Source organism: Xenopus tropicalis, chromosome 1 (genome assembly GCF_000004195.4).
Source record: "Xenopus tropicalis strain Nigerian chromosome 1, UCB_Xtro_10.0, whole genome shotgun sequence".
NCBI classification, from domain to species: domain Eukaryota; kingdom Metazoa; phylum Chordata; class Amphibia; order Anura; family Pipidae; genus Xenopus; species Xenopus tropicalis.
The window spans coordinates 17,480,045-17,500,472 of NC_030677.2; the positions used below are offsets into that span (position 1 = coordinate 17,480,045).

Consider the following 20,428-nt stretch of genomic DNA (forward strand, 5'->3'; position numbering starts at 1 on the left):
GTGAAAGTTTTGCTTTTGAGACAGGAACATTCACCAAAAAATGATGAAATTCCTAACAGTTTCACATCCATGAATTCCTGTATTATACATTATACAGGTATAGGACCCGTTATCCATTATGCTCGGGACCAAGCGTATTCCGCATAAGAGATCTTTCTGTAATTTGGATCTCCATACCTTAAGTCTATTAAAAAATTAATAAAACATTAATTAAACCCAATAGGGCTGTTCTGCCCCCAATAAGGGGTAATTATATCTTAGTTGGGATCAAGTACAGGTACTGTTATTATTACAGAGAAAAGGGAATCATTTAACCATTAAATAAACCCAATAGGATTGTTCTGCCCCCAATAAGGGGTAATTATATCTTAGTTGGGATCAAGTACAGGTACTGTTTTATTATTACAGAGAAAAGGGAATCATTTAACCATTAAATAAACCCAATAGGGCTGTTCTGCCCCAATAAGGGGTAATTATATCTTAGTTGGGATCAAGTACAGGTACTGTTTTATTATTACAGAGAAAAGGGAATCATTTAACCATGAAATAAACCCAATAGGGCTGTTCTGCCCCCAATAAGGGGTAATTATATCTTAGTTGGGATCAAGTACAGGTACTGTTTTATTACTACAAAGAAAAGGAAATCAGTTTTAAAATTCTGAATTATTTGATTAAAATGGAGTCTATGGGAGACAGGCTTTCTTTAATTCTAAGCTTTCTGGATAATGGGTTTCCGGATAATGGATCCCATATCTGTATTTACAGATATTTACTATTTACTACTGACTTCCTTTGCAAACCTCAGGACATAGGACAGATTTCCCCAGATTGGCTCCTCTGTAGTATCCATGTACAGTCACTATACACATCAATACACATGAGGAGGGTATGCATTACATTGAGGGAGCACTACCCAATACCCATACCCCGCACTGTATAATATTCTTCCTCATTGAATTATTATCATTTGTTTTAAAGTAAAACTACCTCCGTTTTGGGAAGGACTTCTTTGTCCCAATACAGGGTACGGCAATGGGGAGTAACCTGGCACCGAGCTATGCCAACATTTTTATGAGTTATCTGGAACGTAAGCTAATACTCCAGAATCCATTGTATGGGGAACTCGGGCGAAACAGAACTGCAAGAATTCCTTAAATGTATTAACTCCTAACACAGATGGGTAAAATTGACAGCGGAACACAGCAAGGATAGCATACACTATCTTGTGTTCAACAGGGAAGGTTGTATTGTGATCGATTTGTTCTCTAAACCTACAGAGAGAAATAATATTCTTAGACCAGAAAGTTACCATACACCAAACACCATTAAGGGGATACCTAAGGGTCAGTTCCTGCGCATCAGGTGCATTGCGTCTAATGACCAAATCATTTACACAGCGCAAACAAGCTTATAAAAAAAATTGTAGAAAAGAGATATGATGTGGTGAAGTTGCTTGAATTGAGAGATGAACAGAGAATCCCCTTTGTCAGTCAATATGGCCCATTAAGTAAGAAATTGGAGAAATTGGTTTTACATCATTGGTCCATCTTACAAAAAGATCCAACATTGGGGAGACTCTGTAAATCACCACCACTTTTCTCCTATAAGAGGGGCAGTAACTTGGCAGATAAACTGGTTAAATCAGACTTACAGGTAACAGAAAAGCAAACTCGTTTCCTTGGCCCTCCAGAACATGGCACTTTCCCTTGTCTGGACTGCAGTAACTGCAATTCCATCATCAAGAGTGATTTTATAACACACCCCTATAAGGGGCACAAGATACTTGTGAGGGGTTATCACACATGTAATTCACAATCTGTGGTATATGCATTAAAATGCCCATGTGGAAAATGTACATACCTGTAGGTCAGACAGCTAGACCCGTCAGAACTAGGATACGGGAACCCAAATACTCTGTTACAGCCTATGACATAGGAAAAAACACACACCCCTATGGTACACTGAGATACTGTGCGCTCTCCGGGTCATTCGTGTTTGATTTATAGAAAGAATGAAATATACAAGGAATTTGTTTGTTGTTGCGTATGCATGATATAAGTCACTATCGACTGCAATATACCAAGTGTGGTTTGTCAAAATGTTACATTATTTTGTTTAGACCAGAATTGAATGTAAAATCTCATTTGTTTGGAAACAAACAGGTAATTAACCTTTTAACTGCCAGCCGATTTGGTGAAAGCGGAACTTGTATTGCCAGACTGTCTTTGAACAGTTTGCGCTCTTTCTCTTTAGAGGCCTTTCCTGGAGGGAACTTTTTGTTTACCTGGGAAAACAATAAATTGTTGTTTTTTTGGGGCAACCTAGGCTTTCAAAATATGCTAGAACTGTTGTGTAATTCCACTTCTGTAACAAGATATAGGCTTCTAAATGTCTAAAAAATGAAGAAAAATTATATTTTCCATAATATAAACATGTATATCAGAAATTCTTTTGTGCACAAAAATACAACTGATTTGATAAGTTCAATGTCTCTTGAACGCACCAATACCAAATATATATAGTTTTATGGCGATTTCTCACTTGTATAGGTGAAAAACTCCCAGCAGTACCCAACTAACGTTTCAAAGCACTGCTCCAGAAAGCTGCATATGTTTTGATTTCAAGGCCAAATATTCCACTTAGAGTAGGTTTACCCCAGAAATCTATACATCTTAGGAAAGAGAAGATTCTGATGAATCCAGAATAGGCACAACCGTCTTTCTTCTCCAAATTACTAAGTTGCAATCCTTTCCTACATGTACCAGTTTTTATAAAAAATGGTGAAATTTTAGAAAAATTATTTCAAAGCTTCCAGTCTACAGTTTCGTATCTCCCACATATCAGCAGGTACCAAGATAAAATATGAACCCCAGGGGTCCGCTTAACGGTTTGATACCCAATGTATATAGGTTTACCTAAGTATGTAGCATGTAGGGGCCCCAATGTGAACATACCCCCATATGGTGTATCATTTCTGTCATTTCAGCTCCAGCAAAATCAACACACTTACTGAATTTTATGTGGGGTAAAGCTATAAAAAAGTGCATTCATGCCAGAAAACCATATATTTTTGGAAAGTACACAATACCCTGAATCAAAAATGGATACCTATGTCTTTCTACTCCAAAGTACCAAGCTGCAATGGTTTTCTAAAATTTTGATGAATTTTGACCAAACTTCTGACTGGACTTGAACTAATAATCTTTATTGAAAGCTGCATGTAACTCAAATGGAAAATTGTAATGTCTGTTACAAACTGTCTTTTATTTTATATTTCTTTTCTAATCACCAATAAAAAAGATTATTTAAAAAAAAAAAAATCCATCAGTTTTGATGTTCTAGTTGTATCCCAGGGTATAGTGTTCCAGATTTGGATTAAAGAAACATGATATTACTGTGTGTACAATCATGCATGTATATATATATATATTGGCCATCAAATTGTATAGTAAACCTCTGGCATTCACTTTTATGGTGTTTTATACATGGTTACCTAATTACCTGTAGGAGATAAAATTCTGCAAAATGGAAGTTTTGAAGTGATTTCCTGAAATTCCATCAAAATCTGCAATTTTAGGAAAGCTGTCTGGCTTGGTACTTTGGAATAGAAAGACATGTACCTATTTTGGCTTCGGGGGAATGTTTATTTTCTCAAAATATATGACTTTCTACAGAGAGCATACTTTTTTGTAGGATTTCCCCACATAAAATGCTGTCAATAAGTGATGAGTGAAAACCAAAAAACTTTAAGAAAGCATTGCAACTTGATAGTCTGGAGTAGACAGGCAGTTTTCTATGGTAAACCTACTCTTACTGGAATTTTGGCCTTGGAATCTAAAGTATGCAGAATTCTGGAGCAGTGCTTTGCAAACTTGGTAGTGTACTGCTGGGAGTTGTTGACCTTAATGGAGAATTAAACCTCAGCCCCCCCCCATACATATTTGGTATTGGCGCATTCAGGAGACATTTTCATATTCTCGTGAATCAAATAATTTATTCTTCTGATATATGTCTTATATTATGGAGAATATAATTTTTTTCAATTTTAGTTATTTAGAAGTCTATATCTTGTTACAGAAGTGGAATACCTCAAACATTCTACCATATTTTTAAAGTTTAGGCTTCCTTGAAAAAAAACCCAATATCCTTTTTTTATGTGTAAACTAAACGTTCCCCCCAAGGAAAGGCCCCTAAACTGAAAGAGCCAGAAATGTTCAAAAACTGTCTGGCAAAAAAAGTATATAATTATACAACTAAAGATTTACATTACTCATATTATTAATACCTGTGTATAGAAACTGTTTCCCTTGTATTTTTATATTTTTATAAAATATTAATTGATTAATAAGCACATACATTCTTGTACAGAAAGTATAAAAAAGTACAGTAAATCAGATCATTATTTTAACTTTCTAAATTTGCTGACCAGAAATACCTAGAGCATCTGTAACATTTCCAGAATAGAGTAACAATCCCTCAGGTGCCTGTGCCTATGTTCAGGATACTATGGAAACCCTCACTGTGTTCCCTATAAAATGAGCGCCGGATTAGCCAGTCCCCTTACTCTGTTCTACAGATGCGTCCGAATCCTGCAGCCACTATGGGACATTCTATTAACTGTAACTGGGGAAATGCTCTGACCCTCTGCCTTGTACTGGGGTACATTGCTCTATGTGAGGGTGCAATGCTGGGGGGCACAACTGCATCTCATCATATTAAAGTGCTGATCTATCTGTCAGTCCTGTGTGTGGGACCCTGCAGTTCTGTGGCGCTACCCATTAACCCTGCCTGCCAGCTAAAGAGTGCAGAAACAGTGGGAGAATATGAATATATACAAGAAGGGGACATTCTGATTGGAGGAGTAATGACTCTGAATATGTATAGTCCTATTATCAAATATGATAGCCTGATTTTCTTTTGTCAAATGTAAGTTGTATCTCTTAAAAATGAAAATGAAGTTAGGGAAAGGTTTAACTAGGGGTTTAATGGTAAACTGAATTCTAAGCAGCTTTTTAAAAATATGTGGAAGGGGCACCCTAAAAAATGCTTTGTGGTGTTGCGGGTCACCCACAGGCCCCTTGTATAGAGGAAGCAGGCCCAGGACTCCAGAGTTACGCCGCCGAGCAGCACCAGATTTATATCATTATGAAATACACAAATGGCAGTAAACCAGATATTTTTTCATATCAGCCTGTCTGTATAAAGTGAATGGGAAGATCTATATATAATGAGCAATTTGGCAAAAGGGATTAAAGAAACGTTTAGCCAAGAAATGATTAATTATCACCCTAATGGCATGGGGTTATTTAACCTTTCTGGTTCATATGTTTAGGCCTATGTTTAGCTGCTATGGGGCAGGATTTACCTTCTGCAACACAAACTTGTACCCAGCGACTTGTGTTCTTACTTATGGCCAAGGAAAGGGAGAGATATGGGCAGGGAAAGGAAAAAGGGAGGGGTAAGAAACAAAGGGGAAAATACAATAATGGTGCAAATTCAAAATTAATCAGCATATCTGGCATCTCACTAGATGTGTATGGATATATCATGCCTCCAAAATGTGTACTAATACATTATAGCTGTTTATCTATTTTTGGGCAGGTGAAAGTCTGCTGAAGGAATTATTGCAAGAAGCAATGACTCAAACTGTTATTTCTAAAATTAATCCAAGAAAAGTATATTTCCCAATAATGCTTGGTTTGGTTATTTCTTACAGCTTTATTACACTGTAAGAGTTGATTAATAAAAATGCCCCCGAACATCTCATACAAGTGAGCTGAGAGCAGTGTATTTCATCTGAATCAGTTTGATGTTAGGTAGGAAACATCTGATCATAAGTTTGAATGGTAATTATGAGTCTTTGCATTTTATTTCTTAGATGAATTCACATTTTAGTTTAGATGATTTTTTTTTTTATTTTCCCACCCAGGGTAACTCCCAGGAGTTACAGACATTTAGCAGATTTTCTGTTTGTAATAGAGGAGATGAACAAGAATCGGGGCCATTTATCTAACCTGACTCTGGGATTCCATATATCTGATTCCTGTGGAAATGAGATGAAGGCAGTAAGGAGTGTGCTACAGATATTATCTGGTACCAGGGAGCCGGTTCCTAATTACTCCTGTGCGGGAAAGAGAAACATTGCTGGATTTATTGGGGATCTTAACTCAGGAACTACAGTGCCCATAGCTCAGATTCTGAGTGTACTTGGCTATTCACAGGTAAGGGAACCTGCAGTGCACTCTAATATCAACACTAGGGTTCTGTCTGCAAAACCACAGAAGCATTTGCAGTTTAGCAGCACTTTGTACAAGGTGTGTTACTGTCAGTCATCCCGGCGTTTGACAGTATTTCAGCTCTATTAGATTTAGTTATGCCCAATTAATATTATTTCATATACTTAAGGGTTACATTCTTAAACAGAGGTGCAGCTTTAGACATGTGGCCCCCACCTCTGCGCAGTCAGCCCCACCGCTACCCACAGCAGCCGCCGGATCACAGTCGACACTTCAGATATAAAATAAGTGTCGGAATAATAGAACTTTTCTAAGAAAATCCACCTATCGAGCACTCTGGCCCTGAATCAGGGGGTCTGCTTTTTCTATAGCTGGAAGTAAATTAAAACAAAATAGTTTTACAATGGCCTGCTGCGCTTGATACAATTTTGTCTGATTTTCTAAAACTGCACACATATTTCCCAAATCTGCCTAATTGTTAGGAACAAGGGTGCTGCACCCATCGGCACCAGGCATGGAGGGAACCTTAAATGTGTACGACCGCTACTGTTGTCCAGTTGTAAATGACTGACCCCTTTAATATGGATGGGGCAATAGACTGGGTATGAACCAGTCACTCCTGTAGCAGTCACATGACTATATATTTATCCTTCACTTCTCATATTCACTGGGTCATTGCACATGATTTTGATTATGAATATTCTTTCCTAATTTCAGATCAGTTACGGCGCTACAGACCCGTTGCTCAGTGACAGAGTCGCCTTCCCATACTTTTTTCGGACAGTACAAAGTGTGCACCATTATTATTTTGCTTTAAGCAAGTTATTGAAATATTTTGGTTGGACCTGGGTAGGAATTGTTACATCTGATGATGATGCCGGAGAGAGGGATCATCAACTGCTGAGTAGATATTTCTCCAGTGATGGCATTTGTGTTGCGTTCACCGTTGCGCTCAACAGTAACAAATATGAACCAAATGAAAACTTATTGCATGAACTAGAACAGAAGATCGCTAAATCGTATAGCAGTGTGATTGTTATTTGTGGGACAGTTAATCAAATTATGGTATCTGGGTTATTTAAGATAATATTTAATCACAATGATATCACACTTGTCCTCACTGCTTTGTGGGCATCTGATAGTGTTTTTATGGAGTTAACCATTTATAATATTCTCCATGGCAGTTTAGTATTTGTCCCACATTTCCTAGACCCTGCAAATATGTACAAGTTACAATTTAAACAATTTGCAGCAGACAGACACCCTTCCAAATACCCTGAAGATGTATTTTTTAAGAAAATTTTGAATTATGAATGTAAAGCATTTAGGCCCCCCTGCCCTGGAGAGCGGCGACTTACAGATCTTGATGGTTTTAATGATAATTTGACTGATACTTTCCATCCTCCTGGTGTATATCTCGCAGCTCTTACCATGACCCATGGGCTGAGACTCCTTCTTCTTAACCAATCTAATGAAAAGAATGGAAAGGGCCACAGTTACAGACATCAGGTAAGTACAGATTGTTAGGAACATTTGTTACATTTTTTGGATGGAACTACATACAAGAATATTAAGTCAACTGCTTAGAACAAAAGCTTTAATAACTAAAAAACTAAAAAACCGGCAGAACTGTACAGGAGGTAACAGAATAAACAAGTCAGGCAGGCAGCCGACAATCAAGTCTATGAAACAGGCACAAGGTCTGGGCAGGCAGCAAACAAACAGGATTCCAGAAAACAGACAAAAAATCAGAAAGTCAGAATCAAAAAACAAGAAAAACAAGGACAGGACAGGATAGTAGGACAGGATTCTCAGGAACTGCGGAACAGGATAGTCAGATGGCTTAGACAAGCAGCTAAGGATCCAGCAGAGGTTACTGAAAGAGACATGCTTAAAGCCCCTTAAAGGGGTGTTTCACCTTTACGTTAACTTTTGGTCATTTTTTTTTTTATAAAATAACCAATTTTTATCAACTTGACAATTGATTTAAATTATTTTTCTAGTTTTAATAGATTTTTTTTAATTACTTGCCTTCCTCATCTAATGCTTTCCAGCTTTCAAATAGGTGTCACTGACCCTGGCAGCCAAAAAACCTATTGCTCTGTAACACTACAAATTTATTTTATACTTTTTATTACTTATCTTTATGTTTAGGCCCTCCCCTATTTATATTCCAGTCTCTCAATCCACAGCCTGGTTGCTATAATTTGGACCCCAGCCACCAGAAAGCTGCTAAAATTAAAGCTAAATAACTCAAAGTATACAATTAAAAATGAAGACCAATTGCAAATTGTATCAGAATAGCTTAAACGTTACTTTTACGTTAATTGGGCTTTTGTCTGCAGCTGGGTTGAGGGTATGGGCCAGGGAATACAGGGCAAAAGGCATTTAGATAACCTGGCAGCCTACAACCACAGCGCCCCTTGTGGCTCAACCCAGAGGAGCAGTGGTCAGTATGCACCAAGCCCCAAGAATTACATTTTCTTTTGTTTTTCTATAGATATTTCTATCGAAATAACAGCTTATGGGTGGAAATCCTCTTTAAACAACACCAGGCATTGCATAGCTCCCCCTGAACATATAGTAAGGACATTTTAGGCCAAGGGAGAAGCAGGTTTGGCTTTGAAACCCCTACACTGCCTACTTGGAAGTTTTGGGGGAACTACAAGTCTAATTAAAGAATATATTCTATAATGGAACTGTGACTGACATAACCAGAAATTGCTTTAAAAACAGAAAAAGGAGGTAATTCCCCCTGGTAATGTTGTCCCCTGTCCAGTTCAATATCACCGCTCTGGGTTTTAGGACAGATTTGTTGGGAGATCTTTTTAATAAAAAAATACACAATTGTAGAAAAAAGCAAAGCATATGAGCTAAGGAACTTGTAGTTCACATAGTTTACCCACACATCAACATTGATAAGAATCACCTCAAGGGTTTAATGCAACTACTTGATGCATTAGACTTGAAACGTGCCCTAAAACATCATGGAAAAGCAGTGGCATTAAAATATAAATGGACAAAATATAGACCTTGTTCCCCAGAAGTAAAAAACATTTTTAAGTAGTGTCACCGGAACACCAGGTTAGGGACTTACTAAAAATGATAGTGTTTATTATTAATCATCTCACTGCAAGCAGTTGTACAGACTGGGCCATTGCCACTAAATGTTGTGTCCCTTGTACCTTCTAGTTACATCACTATCTGAAAAGAGTCACACTCACAGACACCGACAACCTGAGTTCTTATTTTGATGAAAATGGAGAATTTATCACTCACTATGGGATTAATAACTTGTTCCTTAAATATTATTTTTCCTATGCCTTGTCTTGGGCACAAGTTGGAAAGTACACACCATGGGCTCCACCAGATCAGAGACTTAATATAACAACAGAGGCAATAACATGGAACACATTAGACAACAAGGTAACAAACAGTTTCTTTGTCTGTTGTTTCATTGGCCCTAAGGAAAGTAAGTGCAAATGTTTCAAAACAATTTGTACAAAATCATACAATGTAAGATACAATGTAATCTGTAACTTTAACTGTAAATAAATAATATTCTTGTTATTTACTGTAGCAATTAAATAACCTTCAGCATTGAACAATACAGGGCACATGTACTTCTTACAATGCAGAATTTTATCTCAGTTGCAAGGGGGTTGATGCGCTTGACGGAATAGAACAGTGCCACAATTTCATCAGCTAAAATTAAAGCAACTGCTTGTGCGCTTTATGACAAATTGAGAGCAACTGGCCAAAATAAGGGAACCCTGGAGCTGCCACCTTCTTCAGGGTTGGGGTAACAGTAGGGCTCCCCTGCATTAATAGGTGCAGCAGTGCTAAATTTGTACCATAAGGCAGCAAGGACTGAGTGGCACCAAATGCAAACGCTCTCTTTAGCCATAATGAGCACTTCATTAACCCACTCCATGCCAAAAAGTTCCTTTCAGAAAAGATATTCTGTACCATGTTAGGGATAAAAAGATTTAGGAGATTAGGAGATGTCAACAGACAGGAGTCAGAGCCAGATAGGGTAGCCAGCAGGGAAAGTCTGTTGTCCTGACAGAGAATGAGTAGTTGGAGAAGAGCCCCAGGCGATTGCACGCCAGTTAGGGCTTAGTTAGGATTATGTTAGTGTGAAACTAGTGGAGACAACATGGGAGGAGCTCATGCACTGTATGCCGGACATGACAGAGGTATATGGGGAAAGCGGCTCAGCGGCTAAAGGCACTCTGCTAGAACTATTTCATATGACGGGCACTAGAGGCTTTTACACAATGTTATTGTGTAACTGATTTGAAATAATCAGCCACCAGTGCTCTAGTCTGTCTCTGTCCAAAAAAGTCAATTGAGGTAGAGTCAAAGGTCAATTTTAGTCTCAAGTTCATCCAATGTCTTGGAAAACCAGAGGGTCACTCTCACCCTTGCTTATTGGCAGCAGGTCATCTGTGTAGCATTATATATAATATGTATGAACATTAATACGTTTACCTCTTCTCATATTTTATAAAAGATTAATATATTTTGCAGTGTATTTGCAATTTTCTAAGATAGACCGGAACTGGTTGTGTGAAGAATTTCATTATTTGTAAAGTAAATTAAGATTTTGTTTTCACTTGTCAACCGTATAACATATCTATCCCATTGTCAGAGTCTATATCTGTCTATTTTGTCCTCTGATATACTTGTAAAGAGTAATTATGTCCCCTCCCAGCCTCCGTATCTCCAAAGAAAACAACTCTTGGTTTTATACTGTCATTACTTTTACAATTGTAGTTGCAGTCTCTACACCAGGGGTCCCCAACCTTTCCTACTCGTGAGCCACAGTCAAATATAAAAAGACTTGGGGAGCAACACAAGCACCATAAAAGTTCATGGAGGAGCCAAATAAGGGCTGTGATTGGCTATTAGGGGCCTCTATGCACACTATCAGCTTACAGGGGCTTTAAATTGAAAGGCTATTGGTTAATTTCTCCCTGGCAATGGCATAGGCAAACACACTCAGCATATCTCTAATCTAACATACTGTTATGTTATATCTGCAGCACTCTGTCACAGGCACAGGAAGCAGTGTTAGACTGACAGGCGACACAGCCAATAGGAGTTTAGTCTGCTGCCACTTCTATATGCGACATCATATAAGGAAGTAAAAAAGCTACTGTAGTGTTTATAGGGGTCACTGTTCCTTCTGCTAATGTCAATAAAAGTCAAATAATCTAGACATTAATAAATGTGTGTAAATATATATATATATATATATATATATATAATATGTATGAACATTAATGCATTTACCTCTTCTCATATTTTATTAAAGATAAAATATATTTTGCAGTGTATTTGCAATTTTCTAAGACAGACTGAAAATGGTTGTATGAAAAATGTCATTATTTGTCAAGAGTAATTATGTCCCCTCCCAGCCTCCGTATCTCCAGAGAAACAACTGTTGGTTTTATACTGTCATTACTATTACAATTGTAGTTGCAGTCTCTACACCCTCCTTCAGCTCATTAATATCCTTCTTAAGGATTGGAACTCAGCTGCACTAAATACTCAAGGTGAGGCCTTACCAGGGACCCATAAACCATTTAGATTGTAAGCTCCATGGGGCAGGGACTTCCTTTCTACTTTGTCTTTTATCACATGGAAACTTAATTGTTGTATATTTATACTTTTTTATTTACTATTACTTATTAAAATGTTTTCTTCTCTGTTCAATCGTACAGCACTGCATGTCCTACTAGCACTTTATGAATAAAGTTACACATACATATATACACAGGGGCAAAATTGTGCTTCCATCCCTCGAGTCAGTGCAAGAGCACTTTATCACTCATCACCAAGATGGTTAGTGATGAACCACGGGGAAAAGACAATTGTCCAGAAAATTCTTAAACATATATAATCATTCTATTAGATTATTATTTAGAAAAAAATGAAGAGATTGCCTGGCAGTGTTTGATACAAATTATTTCCTGAAATATTTACTTTTTAAGATGCCAAGATCTCAGTGCTCAGAAAGCTGCCTCCCAGGATACAGAATGACCCCGGCACCTTCAATCCACGCCTGCTGTTATTATTGTACCCAGTGTTCTGAGGGAGAGATCTCCAGTAAAACTGGTATTAAAGCTTATTGATTTGTGTCTACAGTGTTCTGTGAATTGTAAATATATGTAAATAGGGTTGTTCTTGTGGATCTTATGGCTTTAGTCTAAAACATTACATATAATCACTATTACATTTAATTTCACTTGTATTTTCTGCTTATTAAATTAATTCATTTGTTTTTTCTTTTCACTGAGAAAAAATGTAGCGCTCTACAAATCTGTGGAAAGCAGGGTGCTGTTGGTAGTTCCGGGCTCCCTAGAGTATGTGTGTGCAGTTATGTGCAAGGCATCAGAACATGCTAGAGAGGCATAAGAATCTTTATATACAAGGTAGATAGCAAAAGAATCATCTACCTCACCCTTCACGCTGCCTCCGCTGCACCCCTGCTGCAAATCCCTGTACTTGTTACCTATCAATTCTCATTTAAACTCCTGACTTTTAGCTACAAAGATCTTATCAATAAGGCCTTTCCCTGATGCTGGACAAACCCTCATCTTCAGGTTCTCTCCAAACTGCCCAGTTTATTTCTCCTTAGACATTAGACATTTCAGCTTCATATAAACCTTATTACATGCACACCTACATACTTATCTACAGTAGCTCCCTAACTGGGGAATTCATTACCCCCAGCATCACACAATACACTACCTTAAAAAGTTCAAGTTCCCCTAAAACTCACCTCCTCCATCAGACTTATACGTTAACTAATTAACCAGCTACCTCATAAGTCAATGTACCCCAAAATCCTCTAGAAGATGCTGGCCATTCAGGGAGCAAGCAAGGCAGCACTTCTATAGCCATTTTCCTTAAGCTATAAATATCTGCATTCATTTTACTGGAAATGTACAGACATTAGAGCACATTGTCTGGGACACCCCATTACTATGCACCCAGTTACACTCCTGCTCATTAATTGCTTGTAGAGTCAGAGCCAAGTGCAAAGCTAAGGAATCAGGGTTCCATTTACTCTTACACTCAGCCTCACCCACAGTACTGTGTAATTTACAGGTATTCACAATCACCTACATTTTCAGTTTTGATGGGGATTTACCAATGATGGGCAGATTTATGACTGCATTGGTAAATAGCCTTCAAGTTAAATTAGGCTAATTTTAAGCTTATTTTCCTTGCCCAAGCTGGTTTTGTGTACCTGGTTCCCAGCTAAGCTCTGATTTACTGGTTTTGACCCCTTGCCTGACTTACATCTGATCCCCTCTGTACCGCGTTTCTTGAAAATAACCTTGGCCGTGAGTAGTATTCCTGTCAATCCCACCGCAGAAAGCCCAGGGCCCCAAAAGGGCGTTGGTGAACACCGGGGCTGGCAGGGTTCTACTGCCTCACCTAAGAGGTTATTCCTGGCAGTTTTCAAGCTCCTATACATACAGTCCTTAACACTGCCTTATTCCTATAAGGTACTAGGGTTCTATATCACCTGGACAAGTGTTTGTATGACAATTCTTGAAACTTGTTGATTTTTGAGAACTTTTGTAAATTATGTATAGCCATTTCTGTTCCAAGATTGAGCTTTGTAAGTCTGTTTCCCATGAATTTGTGTATGCTTGTAGATTGGGGTATTGATAATGCAGTAGGATGGTATACATTAAGGATAGAGGTTAAGGTGGTACCAGGGGCGGGCCAAGCCGACCGGGTGCTTAGGCAACCCGGTTGGCCACCATGCCCCCCTGTCCTTTGGCTCGCATGCACACTTGGGGGGATGCGCAATGCGATATGGGTCATTGTCCCCACCGCTAAAGACAAGCAGCAGGGGCAATGACAAAGAAGGAAGACTAGGGGTAGGCTCCTGCCTGGTGCCCCCAAATCCTTGCACCCTAGGCAGCTGCCTCTTCTGTCAACCCCTAGATCTGACCCTGGGTGGTACGTTAAAGCAATCCTCAAAGGGCAAGTTGTTGAAGATTTGGGGCATATACTGATTCAGTTATGTTAGAGAGAAAAAAAATAAATGGCAAAATGCCCGAAATGATACCCTGTGCCATTAGTACTGAGCTAAAGTTTGATGGGAACCTAAATGCTCAGAGAACTGTCTTCTAAGTCAAAGATGCTTTTAAGGGTGTCTAAGTAGAACTGACTGCCTGTAATGAGGCCACAAATAAACTGTAAACTAATAGAGGTTTATTTACTTTTTTCAAAAACCTTCCTACCTACATCTTACATTAGCTAAACTTGTAACTGTGAGATGGGACTATGAACAATTGTATTAATTATGTGAATGTTTGCCTTTGGGAGGACCTGGTATCATAGAATAACAGATATAATAGTGTGGCATGGTACCAATAGCAGTAGCAGGAATAATAGCCTCTGGGAAGGTACTGTGGCTGTGGGAAAGCAGGTATAGTAGGGAGAGATGGTGCCTATAGTAGCAGTGGGGGGATAATAGCCTCTGGGAAGGGACTGGGGCTGTGGGATAGCAGGTATAGTAGGGAGAGATGGTGCCTATAGTAGCAGTGGGGGGATAATAGCCTCTGGGAAGGGACTGGGGCTGTGGGATAGCAGGTATAGTAGGGAGAGATGGTGCCTATAGTAGCAGTGGGGGGATAATAGCCTCTGGGAAGGGACTGGGGCTGTGGGATAGTAGGTATAGTAGGGAGAGATGGTGCCTATAGTAGCAGTGGGGGGATAATAGCCTCTGGGAAGGGACTGTGGCTGTGGGATAGCAGGTATAGTAGGGAGAGATGGTGCCTATAGTAGCAGTGGGGGGATAATAGCCTCTGGGAAGGGACTGTGGCTGTGGGATAGCAGGTATAGTAGGGAGAGATGGTGCCTATAGTAGCAGTGGGGGGATAATAGCCTCTGGGAAGGGACTGTGGCTGTGGGATAGCAGGTATAGTAGGGAGAGATGGTGCCTATAGTAGCAGTGGGGGGATAATAGCCTCTGGGAAGGGACTGGGGCTGTGGGATAGCAGGTATAGTAGGGAGAGATGGTGCCTATAGTAGCAGTGGGGGGATAATAGCCTCTGGGAAGGGACTGGGGCTGTGGTATAGCAGGTATAGTAGGGAGAGATGGTGCCTATAGTAGCAGTGGGGGGATAATAGCCTCTGGGAAGGGACTGGGGCTGTGGGATAGCAGGTATAGTAGGGAGAGATGGTGCCTATAGTAGCAGTGGGGGGATAATAGCCTCTGGGAAGGGACTGGGGCTGTGGGATAGCAGGTATAGTAGGGAGAGATGGTGCCTATAGTAGCAGTGGGGGGATAATAGCCTCTGGGAAGGGACTGGGGCTGTGGGAAAGCAGGTATAGTAGGGAGAGATGGTGCCTATAGTAGCAGTGGGAGGATAATAGCCTCTGGGAAGGGACTGGGGCTGTGGGATAGCAGGTATAGTAGGGAGAGATGGTGCCTATAGTAGCAGTGGGGGGATAATAGCCTCTGGGTAGGGACTGGGGCTGTGGGATAGCAGGTATAGTAGGGAGAGATGGTGCCTATAGTAGCAGTGGGAGGATAATAGCCTCTGGGAAGGGACTGGGGCTGTGGGATAGCAGGTATAGTAGGGAGAGATGGTGCCTATAGTAGCAGTGGGAGGATAATAGCCTCTGGGAAGGGACTGGGGCTGTGGAAAAGCAGGTATAGTAGGGAGAGATGGTGCCTATAGTAGCAGTGGGGGGATAATAGCCTCTAGGAAGGGACTGTGGGATAGTATGTGGTATAGTAGGACAGCTTTATATTTTTCAGTTAAAAATATTCACTTCCCTCTTTTTCATTTTTGTTTTAAGACAGTGAAAACTGCTTCAGATGCCCAGATTTGGAATGGCCCAATAAGGAAAACACTCAGTGCATTCCAAAAAAAGAAGACTTTCTTTCCTACACTACTGATGTAATTTCAATAGTTCTGTCATCAATATCAGTTCTCTTTTTGCTTATAACATTTTTGATACTGGGAGTGTATATAAAATACCGTGACACCCCCATTGTGAGAGCCAACAACAGAAGTCTCAGTTTCCTCCTCCTTGTCTCCATCAAGCTGAGTTTCCTCAGTGTGTTTCTGTTCCTCGGTCGCCCTGGGGATATAACCTGCCGGCTGCGTAACATCACTTATGGAATCGCCTTCTCCATAGCCGTCTCTTCTCTCCTGGCCAAGACTATCATGGTTTATATTGCTTTCAAATCCACCAAGCCAGGGAGCTCATGGGGAAAATGGATGGGAGTGAAACTGTCCAGATCTGTAGTCTTGGTCTTTTCGTCCATTCAAATAATAATCTGCATTACTTGGTTGGCCATTTCTCCTCCCTTTCAGGAACTGGACATTCACACTTACCCTGGAACCATCATCATTCAGTGCAATGAGGGCTCAGCTCTTGGCTTTTACTCAGTTATTGGGTATATGGGGCTTCTGGCAGCTGTTAGTTTTGTTTTAGCATTTTTAGCTCGGAGCTTACCGGACAGTTTTAATGAGGCCAAGTACATCACTTTCAGCATGCTGCTCTTCTGCAGTGTTTGGATCACAATGATCCCGGCCTATCTGAGCACCAAAGGCAAAAACACTGTGTGTGTGGAGATATTTGCCATTGTGACCTCAAGTGCTGGACTTTTAGGCTGTATATTTCTGCCAAAATGTTACATTATTTTGTTTAGACCCGAAATTAACGTCAGATCCAAGTTGCTTGGTAACAAATCCAGATAATTAACTTTGTTTCAAACAGTAGTCAGTCCCTTTAATAAACATTGCATTACATATATAGATCTGTTTGCAATCACTATAGTAAAGCGACAGTATTGTGGATAAATGTACCTTAACAGCTAAAAGGGCCGGTAAGATCAGAACAAACTGCTGTATGTATGTATAATCCTTACTTGAAGTTTCTAATTTTTATGATACAAGTATCGGACCCCTTATCCGGAAACACATTACCCAGTAAGTTCCAAATTACGGAAAGGCCATCTCCCATAGACTCCACTGTAAACCCCAGGTCCCAAGCATTCTGGATAATGGGTCCCGTACCTGTATTTATGATTTAGAGGAAGGCTGTTAAGCTGAAACATGTAGCGTTATGATGTCTCAATAAATGACACTGATACACTGAGATGCCGTGTGCTCTCCGGGTTAATCGTGTTTGAATGTGGAAATGTTGCAGAGCCAGCACTGGGCCTGTTGAGTGGAACCTACTGATGATTAAGGAGCTACGGCAGGACTTCATATAACTTTGAGGATATTTACATTCCCGCGTGTCCTGAACTAGCGTGGGAGATTTGGTGATATGGCAAGTTTAATGCAAGAAAAAGCCAATACAGTTGTCTATTCTGATGCAGAGATTGAAAGGATCATAACGTCGCTGGAATCACTCCCTTTAAGTAACCCTGAAGGTCACACTGACGGGATACACTCATCACTATTCACAAACGGACCCTACTTGGGACATAAAGAGAAAAATAGATTTCTGTGTAAGTTTTGCTTTTGAGACAGGTACATTCACCAAAAAATGATGAAATTCCTTACAGTTGCACATCCATGAATTCCTGTATTATACATTATACTTACAAGAAATTGTCAAACTGACACCTCAATGCCTGTGTGACACTACTGACTTCCCCTGCAAACTGCAGGACATAGGACAGATTTCCCCAGATTGGCTCCTCTGTAGTATCCATGTACAGTCACTATACACATCAATACACATGAGGAGGGTATGCATTACATTGAGGGAGCACTACCCAATACCCATACCCCGCACTGTATGATATTATTATCATTTGTTTTAAAGTAAAACTACTTCCGTTTTGGGAAGGACTTCTATGTCCCAATACAGGGTACTGCAATGGGTAGTAACCTGGCACCGAGCTATGCCAACATTTTTATGGATTATCTGGAACATAAGATAATACTCCAGAATCCATTGTATGGGGAAATTGGGCGAAACAGAACTGCAAGAATTCCTTAAATTTAACAGCAGAACACAGCAAGGATAGCATACACCTTATACCCTAGAAATCTATACATCTTAGGAAAGAGAAGATTCTGATGAATCCAGAATAGGCACAACCGTCTTTCTTCTCCAAATTACCAAGTTGCAATCCTTTCCTACATGTACCAGTTTTTATAAAAAATTGTGACATTTTAGAAAAATTATTTCAAAGCTTCCACTCTACAGTTTCGTATCTCCTACATATCAGCAGGTACCAAGATAAAATATGAACCCCAGGGGTCCGCTAAACAGATTGATACCCAATATGTATAGGTTTACCTAAGTATGTAGCGTGTAGGGGCCCCAATGTGAACATACCCCCATACAATCTATTCTTTTTGTCATTTCAGTTACTGCAAAATCAACACATTTACTGAATTTTATGTGGGGTAAAGCTATATTAAAGTGTGTTCATGCCAGAAAACCATATATTTTTTGAAAGTACACATTCCCCTGAATCTAAAATGGATGCCCATTTCTTTCTACTCCAAAGTACCAAGCTGCAAAGCTTTTCTAAAATTGGCAATTTAGCCCAAACTTCTGACTGGACTTGAACTAGTAATCTTTATTGAAAGCTGCATGTAACTCAAACTGAAAATTGTCATGCCTGTTACAAACTGTCTTTTATTTACTTTTTCCTTTTCCAATTTACATAATTCATTAACACACGGGCAGTTTTGTGTGTGGTAAAAGAGACAAAAAAGTTACTCATGGCAACCATATATTTTTGGAAGGCACACATTCTGACAAATCCAACACCTTTCTACACAAAAGTACCAATCTGCAAATCTTTCCTAAAGTTAGCATTTTTTATGACATTTATGAAAATCACCTAAACATTTAGCAATTTTCTGCTTTTATTGCACAATTTCCTACATATAAATGTAAATCATGCCAAATACAAATGCCCAAGGTCTACTGAACAGTTTGATGCCCAATATGCATAGATTTACCATAATGTAGTTATGTACGGACCCCAAATGAAAGTAATGCATGTGAATTTTCTAGCCTGCCAACTCAGTTTTTCAAACAGCCCCCAGACTGCGTATTATATGTCATAACACCCCCAAACTGTACAGAGACCCCCAGAGAACCATATATTTTGGAAAGTACACATTCTGACAAATCAAACATGGGAAAGGACATCTTTCTACACCAAACTACCAAACAATAAAGCTTTCCTAAACAGTGATTTTTATGGCGCGCAGAGCGGAAAGCGTGTAGAGGGTGGAGCGACCAGGAAATCAGCGGTGGGGGTAAGAGATCCTGGACTAGGGGTTGGCAACAGAGGTGCCTACCTAGTACCTGTTGCACCCTAGGCAGGTGCCTCTTCTGCCTACCTCTAGTTCCGACCCTGCATAACACCCCCTAACTTTACAGAGACCCCTAGAAAACCATATATTTTTGGAAAATACACTGACAAATCTGACAAATCAAACATGCCTCTTCCTCTACCAAACTACCAAACAAAAAAGCTTTCCTAAACTAAGCGGTTTTGATGACACTCAGGATGGCAGAGTCTCGGCAGCAGGAAGTGTGTGGGCGGGCTCAGTGGGGCTGCAGGAGGAAACACTAACAGCAGACACAAGTGTGATCATGTTAGAAATTAGTCCCTGTGACAATCGCATCGCAGGACTGAAAGGGATAAATGCAAGGGATAAGGAAGGGGGTGGAGATCAATTAAATCCACAAATGTAAATGCAGACGTTTTAAGCCCAAATTGAAAGTCCATCAGTTTTGCTATCCCAGTTATATCCCAGGGTATAGTGTTCCGGATTTGCTTTAAAGAAATATGATATTACTGTGTGTACAATCATACATACTAACAACATCAGTATTGTAAATATTGTCAATAACAGGTAGATCTGAGATGCATACATGTAGGGGCACACTTACTAATCCATGAATCCGAATCCCGAATGGGAAAAAATTGGATTGGAAATGAAAATTTCAGAAGATCGCAAATATCACGAAAATGCTTACGAAAAAATCGTATTAGTCACGATAATATCGTATTGGCGATCTGAAAGTCAAAAATTTTTCGTACCGAACAATTGTAAATAGCGGTAAAACCTTTTCCGATTTTTTCACGCAAGCATCCTAAAAAGTTGTGCGGCGTACGAAAAAGTCACACGGCGTTCGTGCTTTTGTAAATGTGCCCCATTGTG

General features: G+C 39.7%; 1 protein-coding gene across 1 annotated transcript; it reads left to right on the plus strand.

Annotated features, from left to right (window-relative positions):
• Nucleotides 1-1,032: 1,032 nt before the first annotated feature.
• LOC108645667 (vomeronasal type-2 receptor 26) lies at nt 1,033-16,765 on the plus strand (the record flags this gene model as incomplete). Its single annotated transcript, XM_031904440.1, has 2 exons — nt 1,033-1,087; nt 16,074-16,765. Coding segments are annotated over exons 1-2 (747 nt in total), but the record flags the coding sequence as incomplete, so codon positions are not given.
• Nucleotides 16,766-20,428: the final 3,663 nt, after the last annotated feature.